Consider the following 17,024-nt stretch of genomic DNA (forward strand, 5'->3'; position numbering starts at 1 on the left):
GAAACATTTACAAAATCAATTCAAGACATGAAGGGAAACGGGGTGGCAAAGGGCTGGCGTGCAGGCTGATTCAGCAACCAGGATGCTGGGTGGGTTTTCGCCGAAGGTGCGTTCATGCTGGAATAGGCGGTCTGCAGGTCGTGCATCTTGCGATTGGCAGCGTGTTGATACTTGCTGCCGCCGTAGAACAGACGGCGTGCAGCCATGACAGCCAACACACCCTTGCGGAAACGACGGAGCGGAGTCAGCATTTGGCGATGGATGGCCGGCGGCATGACACTGCCGGTGCAGACAGCCGTGACTTGATCGACCTCGCGGTCGGCCTGGTCGATAATGTTGAGGCAAAGGCTTTCAATGTGAGCGAGGCGCGTGTTTTCAACGGCCAAATACCGCTTTTGGAAGGTGAGTTTTTGCACCTGAGAGCTCAGCTCTTGGCATTGGGCAGCCAGCATTTCCACAGTGCCGTTGCCTGCAGCAGCGGGGAGTTGCTGAGTCGCATTGTGCATTTGGTAGTGCGTCGCCCAGGGCACAAGCGGAGAGTTGGCAGTGCTGTTTCGTGCGGTCGTCAGGGCGGTGAGAACCGAATCACGCTGTTGCGCCCAAGACTGCCTGGCGCGGGACTCGCGGCGACGCTCGCTCTCGCGCTGATCGCGTTCGGAAGCCAGAGTAGTCTCCATCGAGTGTACAGTGGACTGCAGCTCTGCAATCTTGCTCTTGTACGTGTCGACGCGACCAGCGTACTTTTGTTGAACCTGGCCCAAGAAGAGGTGCAAGGCTTGCATCCAGTTGCTGTTGACAATGCTGCCGGCTTCTCCGTGCTGCAGCATCAGCGCAGGGAGGCCATTCGCTCGTGCGCCATTGCTTCCGACAGATGCAACAATCCATGCATGAATTTCACCGACGGAAGGCTGCGCAACGGGTGCTGCCAGGGCAAACTGCTGCTGCATTTCGTGCGTACGCAACTGCTGCTGCAGCTCGTTGCATCGCACGTTGGCCGCCTCCAATTCGACCTGCAGCCGCTCAATCTTGTCCATGGCCGAGGTCAAGGCGGACTGCAACGTCGCTTGGGCGGCCAGAGCAGCCTGGCGATCCTCGGCGTGACGAGCCTCCATGCGACGACGCTCCTCAAGCATGTCGGCCCGCATGGTTGTCATTCGGCCTTCCGCGGCGCCAGTGGCCGTGTTGGCGGCATCAAGTCGCAGCTGGAGCAGCTGGAGTTGGTGGATGGCCGCTTGGTGCTCGCGCGCCGCCTCTCCGGCATCGTGCTGACTGGTGTCCAACAGCCGCTGAGCGCGCTCTGCACTCGCCGACAAGGTCGCATTGAGCGCTGCAAGACGATCACGCTCAGCCGAGACCAGCAACAACTCGCGATTGACGCGGGTCATTTCCGCTTGCGACACTGCTGCCGCTGCGGCTTGGGCAGAGCTTGCCGCGTGTGCGGCGTTGGTGGCCGCAGAGACAATGGCTGCCGTAGCATCGCTCGACATGGTTGCGGTTGTCGGAATGAACTGAGCAGCAGGAGCAGCAGCGTGCGACTGTTGGTGGGTCAGCATTTCGCGTGCAATCACGCCGGTGACGGTCGTGGTGAATGAGGTAAAGCAGTCAGAAACCATTCGCACAATTTCTTGGGGCGATGCGCTTGCAGGGATGGGCAGGGCGACAGCTGGAGCCGAAACTGGTGGCTGGGTCGAGGCGACGCGCGCAGCATGCGCCTGCTCCGACATGGTCTGTTGAGCGGAGGCCGCGGCGGACGCAGCTTTGGCGGCATCCGCGGCAGCAGCGGCGATGCTTGCTTGGCCAGCTGCAACGGCAGACGACACAACCTGGGCCATGTGGGTCTGCAGTTCTTGCTGCTGGTGGTAGTGCTGGTACTCTTGCACATGGCGGAGAACGGGACTCAGTTGCGAGGTCAGCTCCGAGCGGATGAGCTGGGAAATTGCCTCAATGGACGGACCAGGAGCAGGTGCTGGCATCACAACGGCGGGAGGAGGAGCAGCAACAGCAGCAGCAGCAGCAGCCGCAGGTGCAGGAGTGGGGCTCGAGGCAGCAAGGCGTGCTTGCACCGTGGAGGCAATTGTCAACTCGTTTTGCAAGCGCTGGTGATCGCGATAGAGTTTGTCCATCTCGGCACGCAGGGTACGCTCGGTCGAGACTTGCTCGTTGAGTTGCGTCTTGGCACTCTGCAGATCAAACGTGCAGGACTGCAGCTGAGCCTTGAGAAGAGACACGTCGCGTTCGTGCTGCGAGCTGGCACGCTCGTAAGACAGGCGCTCTTCGTTCTGAGTCTGCGTGGCGCGAGTGCTGTCACTAGCGACCTGCTTGAGCTGGACTTGCAATTCCATGCGCTGCTGACGCTCTTGCATCAGCTGAGCATCCAACTTCTGCTTGTCCTCATCCAGGGCTTCAAGACGGCTGGTCTGTTGGGCCACTCGCGCTTGCATCTGCTGGACTTCAGCAACAGCGACGCTCTTTGCCGACTCGAGGACGCCGAGGTTGGTCTGCAGGCTGGAGACCTGGCTCTGGAGATTGGCAATGGTGGACTGGAGCGCGTTGACTTGCCCGGCGCTCGTCTCACGTGCGTTTCCATTCTCGGCAGCTACTGCTGTGAGCTGGACGACTTGAGCCTGTGCCGCACTCAGCCACGCTTCAGTTTGCTTGAGCTTGCCGCTCAGCTCCTGGGCGTCGGCGAGCGCGCTCTTTCCAGACGCAGTCATCGCAACCGCACTGGTCTCGAGCGAAGCGACTTGAGCTTGCAAGGCAGCGACAGTTTGCTGCAAGTGTTGCACGAGCGCGTTCTTTTCACCAGCGTCCTTGTCAAGACGAGCACACTCTTGCTCGAGCTCGTCCTTGTACAGACGCTCCTCTTCCAAGAGATTGCCGTTGACAGTGGCTGTCTCGCGTTCTGCGTCAAGTTCACTGCTCACAAGAGCCAACTTGGCCTGAAGCGCGGCAAGCTGCTCAGCGCCCGACGCTTGATCAGAAGCCAACTGCTGCTGAACATTGTGCAGAGCCTGGTGCGCTTGATCGATGCGCTCTTGCAACTGGGCAGCGTCAGCGGTGCTGGAGGCAAGCAGCATGTCCAGGCGGCCTTGGGTTTCAGCCAACGCGGCGGTCGCAACGGCAAAGGCCTGCTCCTTTTCGTCCAGAGCAGCCAACAGCTCGGTTTTGTCGGCAGTCAGCTTGTCCTTCGTCGCCAAGGTGGTGGCCAATTCCAGGCGAACGTCCTCCAAGGTAGCGCGATCCACATTGTGTGCCTGCACAACCACCTCACGCTCGCGCGCAAAATCGGAAACGCGGCGGTTGAGCGACTCGAGTTCGCCCGACATCAAGTCCAGCTCACGATCCTTCAAGGTCTCAAAGCGCGCATCCTTTTCGGCGAGTTGCAAAGTGAGCTGCTCGAGCATGGCCTGGGCTCGTCGGACCTCCTCAGCATGCCGTTCGGCATTCTGTTGCAACTTGGTCTCGAGGCCAGCCTTTTCAACGATCAACGCTTGCTGCGCTGCACCTTGTTCCTCAGAAGCAGCGTGAAGGGCTTGCAGGCTGGCCGTCGCTTGGTTGAGCTGCAGCTTGAACTGTTCCAGCTCGGCCGTCTTGCTGCTGAGACTTTGCTGCATGGCGTCCAAGTCGTCCGTCGAAATGCGGTGCTTCTCGGCCAGAGTGTGCGAGTCTTGGCGCGAAGACGACAAAGTGGCGCTCAGCTGGTCTCGAGTCGCAGTCAGCTCCGAAACGACTTGCTGGGTGGCCTCCAGCTGCTTGGCAAGTTCGGCAGCGGTGCGGTATTGCGCTTCCATCTGCGCTTGCATGGCCAGCATTTCTTGTTGAAGCTCCTCAACGTGTGCATTCGAGTCGGCAGTCATCTTGTTGAGTTGTTCAATTTGGAGCTTTTGCATGGCGTTGCGCTCAGAATGAGCCTCAGTCAGACTCTTGCCCAAAGCCTCGACTTGATTTGTCAGCGTCAGCGACTGAGTCACCTCCGAGTCGAGATGCGACGTGACCGCGGCAAGCTCGGCTGTCAGCTGCGCACACTTGCGCTCGGCGCTGTCGGCGCGAGCAATGGAGCTGTCGACCGAAGCGCGAAGCTCAGACATGGCAGTGCCGAGTTGCGTTTCCAGCGCTTCAGACTTGGCTGCGGATTCTTCAAATTGGGCGCGGGACTCGCTGAAAGCGCGGCGTTGCTCCTCGAGCTGCTCGGCGGTCTGGGCGTACTTGAGCGTGGCCGTCTGCAATTCCTGAGAAATGTGGGCGACTTCTTGCTCTTGCTTTTGGCACAGGGTTGCTTGTTCTTCCAGCAGGATTTGCTGAGCTTCAAGTGCACTCTCGGCGGATTGCAGCTTGACGCTTGCAGCGGCGCTTTCTTGCTTTGAATCGTGCACTTGCAGCGTGCGCTCGTCCAGCTGTCCTCGCAAAACCACAATCTGAGACTCGAGTTGCTCAATCTTGGCAGAAGCAGCGCTCAAGGACTGAAGGGCCTCTTGCAGCTTTTGCTGTTGCTCATCCAGCGTCATGGAGGTCAGCTGCTCGCGCTGAAGCTTGGCAGAGAGTTCGTCCAAAGCCTGTTGGCGGGAGACGGCAAGCTCGCGAAGCTGCTCCACGGAGGAGGTCAACGCTTCCAGCAAGGAATCCTTCTCCTTCGCCTCGGTCAGGTTCAGCTCGAGTTGCTCGGCGTGCTTGGAAGCGTTCGAGACAAGCTCCTGGACTTGAACCGTCAGGTCCTGAACTCGCTCGCTGGCTTCCGCCAGCTCTCCGTCAAGCTCTTGAACACGTTCCTCGGCTGACTCGCACTTGCTCGTCAAGCTTTCCATCCGTTGGGACTCTTGGGCCAGCTGATCCGTGGCTTTGGCCAGCTCTTGATCCAGCTGGTCTGCCCGCTGCTCGGTCTCTTGGCAACGAAGAGTCAGAGATTGGACAGCCGCTGTGGCCTCATTCAAGGACGCTTCAAGCTGGCTAGCCCGTTCGCATTGCTGTGCGAGCTGCTGTGTGGTCGATTCATGCTTGGCTGACAGCTCGGCCTGGCGAGCAGCCATGCCGGACACTTCATCTTCCTTGGTCCGAAGCAAGGATTGGGCATCCTTCAACTGCTCGGTCATCGCGGCCATCGCCCGCTCGAGTTCTTCTGCCCGAGCAGCTTGCTGCTGAACAACAGCTGATGATGCTTCGATTTGCTTGGCCATGTCGCTGGCGCGTTGACGAAGCGTCTCTCGTTCTGCTTGGGTCGCATCCAGCGCCTCCGATGCACGCTGCAGTGCCGCATGAGCATCGTCGCACGCCGCCTGAAGCTCCTGTTGCTTTTGCACTGAAGTCTCGCGGTCGCTGGAGAACTGGCGAACGGCATCCGACATGCGGCGTTGCATTTCTGTCAGCTCGCTGTTGGCCAAATCAAGCTCCCTCTCCTTCAAGCTCTCGTTGTGGGCATAGAGCTCTTGGTTGGCGCGAGCAAGACGATCCGTGCTCTGGGCGATCGATCGTGCAGTGGCGCATACTTGTTGGACTTCTGGGAGAACGAGAGCCTGAGCCGGGATGCTGACAATCTGTCGTGTAGTTCGACCCAAAAAAAAAAACACTCAACGAGTCAGTCACCCACAATACTGCAAAAAACAAAACCTCTTCATTACATGCAGAGCAAAACACTCACCGCTGAATCCATTCGCGAGGTATACTCTCCAACCAGCTCAGAGTCCTCTTGCATGAGGATTGAAACGTGGGCACCAGAGGCCTCGTGCGCGGTCAAGATGGGAAGGAGAACCTTGGCCGCCTGGAGCTCGACCTCGAGGTTGCGGACGGTCGCGGAAAGTTGGTTGGTTTGCAGCTGTTGTTCTTCCAATGTGAGCGCCTTGGCCTCGCGGAAGGCAGAGAACTCACTCTGGAGCTTTTGCACAGCTTCGCGGGCGAGGGAGGCTTGCTCATTCGCAGCGGCCAAGTCCATGACAAGCCCATCGCGAGCCAGCTGCAGATCAAGCAGCTCTCGATTTGCTGCAAACGCGTCGTTGCTGATTTGCGACTTGGAGGCAGCCAGCTGGTCGATGGTGGCGGAAAGCGTGATATGGGTTGCCTTGAGGGACTGCAACTCGGCCGTGACCGCACTCAAGTTACCGCTGACAGCATCACGCTCGGTGGACAGCTGTTCAATAGTCCGAGCGGCTTCGTCCAGTCGGGCTTGGTGCGTGGCAATTGAATCGGTGAGCTTTATCGCCTCAGCGGCGGATTCTTGCAGGGTCTGCTCGAGCTCGGCCACCTGTGTGATGTGCTGTGCCGCAAGCTGGTCCATAGCGTCAGCATGGCTAGCAGAAAGCTGGTCAACGGCGTCCTTGTGTTGCTGCTGTGCAAAAGCGATGGCACCGTTGGCATCCTGCAACTCTTGCTCACTTGCCTCGAGGGCTGCAGCTTGCGCGGCGTTTTCGGCTTGGACGCTGGCAAGCCGTGCGTTGAGGGCTGCAATCATGGAAACTTGCTCTTCAGTGGACGAATGGTGGGCCAGCATTTCAGAGCTCTGCTGCTCGGTCAGTGTCTGCACAGCTGCGTTGCTGGCGTCGAGTTGCTTCATGAGCGTGGCGATTTGCTCCTCCAGGTTGGATTGCGTCTGCTGGATGGCTGCAAGTTCGGTAGCGTGTGCTCCGGTAGCAACGCTCATCTGGGAATCGAAAGCTGCACGAGCTTCCTGCATTTCCTGTGCGTGCTTGGAAGCAAGGTTGCTGAGCGCTTCCTCGTGTGTCTTGGCCGCGGTTTCCGCCAACGTTGAGCTCGTGGCGAGCTCGGTTTCCAGCTCAACAACGCGCGCCGCATGCTGCTCGGTCAGCGCAGTGATTGCAGCATTCAGCGCATCAAACTTGGTCTGAAGGTTGTCAAGAGTCGCCTTGCGCTCCTCGCTCTCTCGGGCAAATGCGTCGCGCTCAAGGAGGGTGGCGTCAATCAGCTCGTTCATTTCGTTAATGATCTGCTCGTGCTCGACAAGCTTGTCGCGAAGCATGGCGCATTCCTGCACGACAGACTGATGCGTCGCGGTCAATGTGGCGTGCTTTTGCTCGGTGTCGTCGCACTGCTGTTGCTGAGCCTGAATTTGCTCCTGAAGCTCCTTTTCGATGGCAACGTACTCGGTGCTGGTGCGTTCCAGCGCATTGGTCAGCTCAGCGACCTGCTCCTGCAGCTGAACACAGCGGGTTTCAGCAGCGCTGTTGTTGCGGTTGAGCTCGGACAGGCGGCGATCGTACTGCGACAGGGAGCTTTGATAAATGTCAAGTTCAGTGTCCTTGAAGAGCTCCAGCCGCTTGCGCGAAGCATCAGACTCTTGCAGTGCCAGATCACGCTCCTCAGCGAGCTGCTTGATGTCGCGCTCGTGCTGGTGGGTGAGGTCGGAATAACGACGATCAAACTCGCCGAGCTGCTCGTTGGCAATGTCAAGTTCGCTTTGCTTGAGCATTTCGTCGTGCAGGCGCAATGCTGCGTTGTCTGTGCGAAGCTTCTTGTTGTCTTGTGCAATGTCCAATGCGGCCAAATACAGGTGCTGGCATTCGGCCTGAATTCCTTTGGGCAGCGAATCAAGCTGTCAAAGCATAACGTTCCAAAAAACAATTGGTTTTGTGAGCAACGTGTCGTACAAAATGGCAGGCGCTTGTCAAGCAATTGAAAGAAAAAGAACAACAACAAGAAGAAAAACAATAACTCACCAAAGTTTTCAGCTTTTCAAACCCAGAGTCAGAGGGTCAGAGGGTGCGCCAAGTCCTGACATGTTGCTCGTGTTCAAATCGGAGCCAAACGACCAGCGACGGGCTTCGGCCAGCTGACGCTGCAAATCTTCGTTTGCACGAGTGAAGCGGGCGAGCGAGGTCGAGTTGGTGCGGCCGGCACGCGAGCCAGTGCTCATAATCGAGCTGTCCAACACTGGGCTGACGGGTCCCGGGCTCGGGAGCGCGGCCAGCGCGATCGGAGTGAGCTCCTTGTTGCTTGTGCTGCGTTGGGAACGAGGCCTGCGCGTTGTAATGTGCTGCGAGGCGCGAGCCACCGGCGACAGCGCTTCTCCAGCCACGTCCCAAGCGGACACTGCGGTGCCCAACGGCGAGACGGGCGCTTGACGGAGGGTCGCAGCGGAGGCGATCAACGGGGAAGACGCTGAGGAAGCCACTGGGGTCGCCTTGCTTGAAGCAGCAGCAGCAGAGGCAGGAGGAGCAGCCGAGACAGCGACGACGTTGGGCGACTCGCTGACAGCCAGCGGGCGTCGCGGCACTGCGGGTGACACAGACGCGGCATTGCGCTGGGAGGTTGACTTGGCGACTGGGATAGGCGTCTGCTGGGCGGCAGGGGTCACGAACAGCTGCTTCAAACGGTTTCGATCGTCTGAAACCAGATCGTGGTAGTTTTCTTGGTTTTTGCTCATGCTTGTGTGTGTGTGAGTTTCCTTGTGGATGCGGGCTGGCAAGTCGGATGGTGACTGGATGACTAGAACGAAAGCGGAAGAGTCTATCGAGGAGATGAGGAGATGAGAGGAGTTGGCGACGAGGCAAACAAAGAAACAAAGCGATGAAAAGTGAACAGTTTTGTCGAAATATTTGAAATTGGCGCCAAAATTGCAAACTGCCGAGAAATCGCGCTGCACAACCGATTCCGAGCGCCGTACCTGCCCGAAGGTGGTGAAAAGGTCTTGTGTCAAGGAGTGATCAGAGAGGGAAGCAAGGCACGGTCTGGAAGGAACTGTGCAATGTCCTTTTTGAAAAGAAAAAAATGGGAAAAGTCAAAGAAACAAAAATCAAAGAATGAAACAAATCCAAATTGGGATTTTCGGTTTGAAAAGTGCATTTTGGCGCCAAAAACCAGCAGAGACAAATCGTGTGTGTGTGTGCGTGCTATGGATTGATGTGTATCCAAGTATGTTGTATATTTCCAAGTTGAAGAACGAAATAACGCAAAAACCCAAAACGAGCCGAGGTTGCTCAGCCAAGTCGCTTGCTGAGATTTCGGAAACCAATGCCAATGCACGTCAATGTGAGTGATTGGGACTCTGGCTCTGCCTTGATCTTGAAAGTAACACCAAGGAAATCTCGCATATGCCTCAGGAATTGGATGCTACATTGGTGTAACGGTGTGATGTGAGCTATTGATCGAAAAGAGGTCAGCATCGAAAGTCGTAGCATCTCTTTCTTTCTTGCCACTTTGTTGTCCAAACACCAAGCATAACCGAGAAAGAGTGGCCACAAAAATCACGATAAACCTACGCGTGAAATCTCTTCGAACAGGAGTTTGGCAGTTCTGAGTCCCAAATCTTCCGGAAGCATTCCTGCTTCGGCGGCGCATTCTGCGGAGGTCAGCACGCCGGTTGTCGATTCAGCCACAAGAGACAGTGCAAAGCCAGGCGAGCTGATGCGATTCAAAAGCGAAGAGGTAGCGTCAGTACAAGAGCAAAAGCACAAGTATAAGGCCAACAACCCAACCAAAAGCAATGCTTTACCGGCCAGATTCAGCACCCTTGTAATGATCGGTGTAAATATAAACATCAGGGATGAACGTATTAAGCAGAGATCGAGCAGCGTCGACAATACGATTGGCCGTTTGTGGCGAGACGCGTGTCGAGTAACTGGGATGACGGGAATGGCGCCGATACGCAATCGCAAAGCAAGCAAGAAAAAAAGCACGCCCCAGGGTGCATGACAAGAACCAGGGAAGCGGGGGAGGGGTGGGAAGGAACAAAAAAACCGTGAGCCAGTGTTGCAACACCACGGCTCATGCACAGCAACAGATGGTGACGTACGCAATGCCACGAATACGCTTGATTTTGCCAGCCTCGAGTAATTGGACTGGCTTCAGCTGCTTGACAACGGGGCAAGAGAAGAAGACTTGGCCGCCACCGAGCGGAGGAGCGCCTCGCCTGGCAATCTGCCAAGCCATCAAGATCCAGCAAATGGATGCAACATTTTTGAGCATTACCGAGCTAGCACGTGACACCAACTTATTTCCAACACCGACTCCAATAGCACTCGGAATGAAAACGCAAGCGTTGAGAGCTTACACGCAGTTCGGCACCGTCTTCCAGACCGAACAGTTTCAATGTGGGCAGCGTGACTGTGCGTAGAACATCGACTGATGGATCTTGTGCCGAGTTTGTGATGCCTGTCAGCGTCAGTGACAGCGGTGCCTTGCCGAACGGGGCCATCGAGATGACTGGCTCGAGGTAGTAGCCGACAGCGCGCTCGGTGCCGCAATCGTGCTCAACCTGCCCACCTGCAAAGAATCCTGGCTTGAACAGCACAGCAGTACCCGTGTAGTTGATGTCCGTCTGCGATCCGTTTGTCAGCTTGTCGATCAGCTTGAGGAAGTTTGCCTCGTATTCTGTTCAGTTGCAGCAGAGGCTTTTGTGAGTCCTCCTCTGCCCTCGGTCGCGGTCTTTCAGCATGATACAGCTGCTCAGTGTTCAGAATGCAATGGGACGGGGCTTGTATCGATGGTACGGTTTGGACTCTTCTCCATGTGTGCTTTCAATCCTTTCTCTTCCACACGTGGACTTTGATCCACTGCCCAAGCCTCACTCTCACTCTCGCGCGCTCCATTCGAGCATGCCACCCGTTAACCCTACGAGTGCTTGAAGCAATGTCCTCCGTCGACATCCAAAGTCACGCAAAGTGGACCATCCCCAGTCCGGATCCCAGCGCCGCCCCCAGCTCAGCGGGAACGAGACGGTCCTTCTCCTTCAGTCAATGCCGATGCACTGTCCTTGTCGCACCGCGCTTTTACCTGAGAGCCCAGGGCTGTCCTCGGTGGAGCGAATGTTGTCAATGCGCACTGGCCGGCCACTCAGCACGGACAGAACAATCCGCTGGCGAAAGTACGCGGCGCCGCTGTAGCGAAGTGGTTCAGCCATCCAAAGCCAAAGACAATGGAACAAGAATCGAGACTGTTCACTGATTCGGATTGGGATTGGCGACAAAATGGGTCATCATGGAAGGCACTGATGAACGAGACACTCAAGCGAGCTCGCGATCGAGGTCGGTTTTGGGACTCGGACTTGGACTTGGACTTGGACTTGAACTGAGCGATGGAGGACAGTCTTACTCTTGGGTTCAGCAGGTCTTCCAATATCCCTGTGGGGTCTTACTTGACTTCTGGGAAGCTTCCTATAAATTACAGAACTACTACCCTAACAACAACACTCCTCCGAGCTGAAGCTGCGCGGGAGTGGGCAGGTGTGTTGCAGCCATGGACGTTGTGCCGCCCGCGGTGACAGACCCGACGACATCGGATGCACCACCACCACCACCGCCGCCGCCGCCGCTGCTGGTGGTGGACAACACTGCCGTCGGCAACACGACTGTCACTCACCACCACCGTCCAGCAAGTGTGCAGGATGGCGCCGGGATGGACGACCGAGCGCGTGCGGGGTCTGAGTGGCGACCCGACTCGGCTGCTCCACCGACGCCACACGAGGTCGAGCCGACGACGACCGCGATGATGAGCTGCGATGCGTGCGTCGCGACCCAAAAGCGCTTGGACGCAGTGCGTGCATCGAACAACAAGCTCAAGTCGAGGGTCGTCGAGACAAGCCAGCTGCTGGGACTGTACTCGCGCAACCAGCAGGAACTCAAGCAATCCCAATCGCAGACCATCTTACTGCGAGACCACCTCGCGCTGACGACGTTCCAGCTTGCACAGTCGCAAGAAGAGGTCATTGGATTGCAGATCCAGCTCGAGCGGGTGATTCAGGTGAGCGTCATGAAGCTACGTACACGATTGCCCAAAAGTGACTTTTGCATCCTCACCCTGTCTGAACATACAATGCTTTTACATGCGTACTTCTTGACCTGTTCGACACAGTCCAACTTGCCTTTGAAACAGACCATTGCGGCAAAGGACGCCGAAATTGCACAGCTCAAGCACGACGTTGAGGTTCGCAACAACAAGTTGGTCGCGTCGCGATTCCACCTCGACCAGCTGAAGCGCGACATTTTGGAGATTGAGGCGTTTCGCAGCGACCGTGACAAGCACGAGGAGGTGGCCAAGAACATGCGCCAGCAATTGTCCCAGCGTGCGCGGCAAATACGGTCCTTGCAGCAGGATTTGGAGCTGCGGACGCAAGACTACCGGCTCCTTCGCGAGGCGGCCGAGAGTTTCAACCCAGACACGATGGTGCGCTTCAATGTACCACAAGCTCAAGCTGACTGGGATGACTTGGAGATGGATTTGGGCAGTACTAGCCATAGTAGTGGTCGGCACTTCCAGCGAGCCGCATCGCCCCCTGTCGTCTGGGTGCAGGACAGCATGGCTCGACGGCTGGTGCAGCAAGTGACAGAAGGCCGGCCGCCACCCCTCGATCTCGTGCGTCGCGAAAAGCAGCAGGCCCTTGATGCGCAGCGGGTGCATTTCGAAGCAGCTCTGCATTCAGCCGCAGACACGGGCCTTCCCGAACCCGTTCGCCGACCTCGGAAACCGCGCATGCCAAGTCTGCTTCCACGAAAGCCGCGGAAAAAGTCGCCAAGAGCTACATCTACACCCAGCGCTTCTCGAAAGGTGTCCAAGCCTGCCACGCCCAGCTCTTCCAAGGGCACAACAGCTGACATTGAAGCGGAGGACGCTGCAGACACAGGCAGTCAGTCTGATCACACGGATAGTGGTGGCGACGACGATGAGACGAGCGATGAAGAGTTTGATTTGCTGGACAGCGATTTTGCTCGCCCGTCGGATGATGCCGACGCATCCGAGTTTGTCACGGTAGAGGACGATCCAAGCCGTGTGCGAATCGCTTCGCCCTTATTCTCCTTGGCCAGCATTTCGTTCGAAGAGCCTTCCGTGACTGCCGCAAGTCCGTCCACCGCCTCCACTAGCGTGGGTGGACGCGGAGCAAGGTCGCGCGTGTCATCCAGCAACGGCAGGAGTGGTCGGGCGAAGGATTCACGCCATTCCGCTGCGACGGCGGAGGCTTTGAATTCAGCGCGACCTCCGCGATCTCGGCCACGTGCCGCAGCTGCCGCAGCAGCTCGTCGGGGAGCTGAAGAAGCGACTCCTGTGGCGGCTGCGGCTTCAATCAGCGACGATGATGCAGCGGACGCCGTGCTGCCTCGCTTTGAGTTTGCGTCTGCTCCAGCCGCGCCTTCTGCAACGACCAGCCATGCGGTGAGCACTCGCAGACCTGTGATTTCCGAACGGCGCACTCGTTTATCCAGTGGCTCGTCAGTGTCCTCGATCGAAGCAGCTGTCCTCCCCACTCTCAGCTCTCCGAAGCGATCTGGCGCCACCCGACCTCTACGAGTTGATTCACAGCGTAGCTCGCGGGTTCGTTCCGAATCCTCATCGTCATCATCGTCGTCATCGTCCTCCGCCTCCTCCTCCTCCTCCTCCAGTTCCCAGTCTTCCTCCTCGTCTGACTCGTCGTCCGCTTCGGCATCGTCCGCCTCGGAGTCCGAGCTGCCCCAAGTTCTATCTGCTGCACCTGAGGTGCCCGCAAGTACGAGCACGCAATCAGCCCGACGAGCGCGAGCAGAAAAAGTACGAGCACGCCGCCACGTCGTGCTGTCCGAGGATGAAGACGAAAGCGACGTTACCGTGCCTGCCCGTAGTCGAAGCAGCGCTAATGCTAATGCCAGTGCTCGTAATAGTGGGAGTCGTGCCACGAGCGGTGGCAGCAATAGCAGCACCAACAGCGAGGCCGAAAGCGACGCCTCCTCGCCCTCGAATGTCTTCCGCTCTGTCGGACGACAGCTTCGTTCCGCGGGGGCAGCACTCAATGTGCGCATTGATTCTACCTTGTCTGACGAGGAGGCTGACATTGACGCTGCAAGATCGCGGCAAGCGTTGCTCGGACATGCTTCTCCACAAGGCCAGCATGAGCAACGTTCTTCTGCTGGGCTCCGAGGGTCTGTGCGGTTGCGCCTGAATAGCGAAAGCTCTGATGAAGGCACCGGAGCTGCGTCAGAATTCGACGAGCTTGCTAGCGGCGATAGTGCGAGTGAGGACTCGAGCAGCGATGCCTCGTCACCTGAACGTGCGTCGCGTTCTGCTTTGATGGACCAATCCGATCCAGTGTATCAACGAGCCGTCGCACTCGCTGCGCAGCTACAAGCAGAGCGGGCTGGCACTTCATCGTCATCTTCTCGCGCGCAAGCATCCACCAGAACGCGATCACGCGAAACTCGACCGGCGGCGGCGGCGGCGGCGGCGGCGGTGGCTCCGCCACAGCGACCAAAGATTGTTAGTAGCGAGTTCATTGATTCAAGTGACGACAGTTCGAACGAGTACAATGGCCCATCAACGAGCAGCTCGTCCCGCCAGTCGCGGGCCGTGTCAAGTTCCGCCGCTCTGCCCAAAACCACCACAAGCCGGACGTCCGCCGCCGCAACCTCCTCGTCGTCGACGCCGCGAGCCAAGCCGACGGGCCGCAGCAAAGCAGCAGCAACGGCCAGCTCATCCAGCGAGCCCGCGGCCTCGAGTGCGTGGTACGACGAATTTGGGCATCAGATGCGTGCCCTTTCACCCTCCGTTTCTCCCTTAGGGTTTGACCGAATGTCGCCAACGCCGGCTCAAGAGGAGGTTGCTCAACCGACGTCGAGACGGCGCGCGGGGCAGACTACTGCTCAACAAAACGCCGCCAATCTCACGGTCGACGAAACGGTCGCGTGGACGCAGGACTTTCATTCTCAGCTTCGCGCACTGTCCCCTCCTGTTTCGCCTCTTGGTGTGGACATGATGCAATCGCCCGTGTCTCCCGTCCGTTCGCGCCGCAGCAGAGCAGCAGCAGTCCTTTCCGACGACAGCGAGGCAGAGGAATTGGCGCCAAGCTCTCCTATAGCCAAGCACCCCAAGCGAGTCCGGTTGGATGCCAGCAAGATTGGTAAGCATACGCGAACTGCTCGAGTCTTTCCGTGTTGTTTTGTCGACCTTGGACCTGAATGATGTTTGTATTTGTTTTTTGTTTGTTTTTTGTTTGTTTTTTTTTGGCAGGCGCTCGAGACAAGTCAACGCCAGCTGGTGCCTGTACGAGCTCGCTGCGAACGAATTCTGTGACGAGTTGCTTCTCTCTGCGTGGCTTTGGTGCTGACCAAAAGTACTTGTTGTTTGTTTGTGGTAATCACCTTGACTAGACATGATCCGGACCTTTTCACTCGTGCTTTCAGGCTCTGCCCCCATGTCTGAGCTGCTCCAGGCGTGGCAGTCAGCCCAATCCTTTTCCGACTCGTCGCTGTTCATGAACGGCTTGCAATCCCTCTGTGCGCATTGCACGACATACTGGGGCTCGCAGCTGCTGCGTGAGGCCGAAGGCGAGGCTCTGTCCTTGCTCAAAGATCAGTTGCTTTATGCGATCGTTCAAACGTTCGAAGTTCAGGTACGAAAGTGCCCCATTTGTCGTCTTGGCGCTGTCAAATGAGTGTTGCGGTCCAGCATGCTGACAATCGTTGGGTATCCTTGTTGTTTCCGAAATCAGGGTTGGGATGTGTTGAAGCCCTTGATGAACCTCCACATTCGCATCATTAACGAACAGCATTCGGCGCCCATGATGGAACTCGTGCTTGTCTGGTAAGTACGATGAAAGATTTTCACCGTGGTCGTGCCTCGACTCATTCTTTGGTATTTTGGCGTGATTTTTGCCGTCACAGCCGACTGTTTACCGGGCTGTGTCGAGCAATTGGTCATCTGCGACGAGCACGCGTGCTCTTCTACGACCTCCTGTCCAAGGATTCCAGCTTCCGTATTTCGTTGGTTCACGCTGTCGCGACCGTCTGGCCGTCTGTCGTTCTCTGTGAAAGCTACAACGGGTTGGATCGGCCGCTTGTGACGGACATGGATGCAATCATGGCAGCCTTCGAAGTTGCACTGAAAATGCGAGCCAGCCAAAGCATTGGGCTGCAGACCGGCGATGACTCGCAGGTACGTCCAAACTTCTCGAATCGCAAAGTTGCCAACTGTGATCGTTACTGATTGTTATTTTCGGCGACCGTTTGTGCTTTCCTCGTTAGATCGCCCGAGCTCAGTTCAAGGAAATTTGCGAGCTGGCACACTGGGATGCCACCCTCCCAGCTGCCGCCGACGAACTCGCCGTCATGGATGCGCTTGTCAGCCCAATCATCACTGCCATGACCGAGTTGCTACTTTCGGGCACCGTTGCCATTGAGCCTGAAGGTGAGTCGTATGCAACATTTGCGATTCGACACTCGAAAAACAGCCGCGCCTCTGCTTGTTTGTTGTTCGACACTTTGAGCCACTGAGCTTGGCGCTCGCTCACTGCAATTCACCTTGCATCTCTAGGTCATGCGTTGCTGGACGACGCGACTTTCACCATTGTCAAGGCTCTTGCCTTGTTGGCACACACCCACCTCCGTGTGCTCGACTTGGTGCTGCAGGGTCACATTTGGCCGGCGTTCCAAGAATGGTTGCGTGGTCACCTCAACCCCGATCCAGAGTCGGAGAACGCCGTGCCCGAGCACAGCAGAACACCCGCACGCAAGCTGTCGGACGCGTCTGTCGTGGGCCTGGTGACGTTGCTCGGGTTGATGCACAAGATTTCCATTCAAAGCAACCCGGTTGCCAGCACTGGCGATTTCATCCGGCAGAAACTCGTGGGCTTTTTGCGCGCGCCCGGTACGACATTGACTTTGGGTGGAAGGCGGTTGTTGGTTGTGCATTTGTTCTGCGTGTACTCACATTCCCTTTCGCCGCCCTTCCAGATCCGGTTGTCACTGTGCAGATGAAAGCCGCAGCTGCCGAGACGTTGGAAGATTGCCTCCCACTTCTATGGTCTGCCGTTTCCACCGATCCATTCATGCTTGTTCCAAATCAAGGCGAAGCGATCGACCCCGTGCGCGACCATCCCGCCATCACCATTGTGAGTGCCATCGGCGAGTGGTATGCGACACTGTCCAAGCGTGCGCTGCAGCGACTCCCCGTGCGTTTGGCCCAGCGGATGCGTCTCTGCGCCGTGTCTGCCAAGCCATCCCGTTCTTAGTTTCTTTTTGCTCGTTTTCTCAGTACTCCTCTCTCCTTCGTTTTCTTATTTTCTCTTGTTATTAAACGCTCTTTGTACATTTATGAATTCCACTCCCTCCAAAAACCCACCA

At 57.3% G+C, this 17,024-nt stretch overlaps 3 protein-coding genes across 3 annotated transcripts; 1 reads left to right on the forward strand and 2 right to left on the reverse strand.

The window, feature by feature from the left end:
* Positions 1 to 20: 20 nt before the first annotated feature.
* Positions 21 to 8,453, reverse strand: CAOG_02115 (hypothetical protein; the record flags this gene model as incomplete). Its single annotated transcript, XM_004348815.2, has 3 exons — positions 7,780 to 8,453; positions 5,633 to 7,518; positions 21 to 5,507 (listed from the first exon to the last, which is right to left on the reverse strand). Exons 1-3 carry the CDS (start codon positions 8,366 to 8,368, stop codon positions 21 to 23), a joined length of 7,962 nt encoding a protein of 2,653 aa, XP_004348865.1. The 5' UTR covers positions 8,369 to 8,453.
* Positions 8,454 to 8,851: 398 nt separating this feature from the next.
* CAOG_02116 (RNA 3'-terminal phosphate cyclase-like protein) lies at positions 8,852 to 10,867 on the reverse strand. The gene is made up of 6 exons (XM_004348816.2): positions 10,717 to 10,867; positions 9,995 to 10,314; positions 9,737 to 9,861; positions 9,437 to 9,562; positions 9,200 to 9,345; positions 8,852 to 9,082 (listed from the first exon to the last, which is right to left on the reverse strand). Exons 1-6 carry the CDS (start codon positions 10,841 to 10,843, stop codon positions 8,922 to 8,924), a joined length of 1,005 nt encoding a protein of 334 aa, XP_004348866.1. The 5' UTR covers positions 10,844 to 10,867; the 3' UTR covers positions 8,852 to 8,921.
* A 177-nt stretch (positions 10,868 to 11,044) lies between these two features.
* On the forward strand, positions 11,045 to 17,022 carry CAOG_02117 (hypothetical protein). The gene is made up of 9 exons (XM_004348817.2): positions 11,045 to 11,682; positions 11,794 to 14,803; positions 14,914 to 14,946; positions 15,054 to 15,295; positions 15,395 to 15,486; positions 15,567 to 15,837; positions 15,927 to 16,089; positions 16,216 to 16,548; positions 16,635 to 17,022. The coding sequence occupies exons 1-9, from the start codon at positions 11,179 to 11,181 to the stop codon at positions 16,910 to 16,912; spliced, it is 4,926 nt and encodes a 1,641-aa protein (XP_004348867.2). The 5' UTR covers positions 11,045 to 11,178; the 3' UTR covers positions 16,913 to 17,022.
* Positions 17,023 to 17,024: the final 2 nt, after the last annotated feature.

Source organism: Capsaspora owczarzaki (genome assembly GCF_000151315.2).
Source record: "Capsaspora owczarzaki ATCC 30864 unplaced genomic scaffold supercont2.3, whole genome shotgun sequence".
Classification (NCBI taxonomy): domain Eukaryota; class Filasterea; order Ministeriida; family Capsasporidae; genus Capsaspora; species Capsaspora owczarzaki.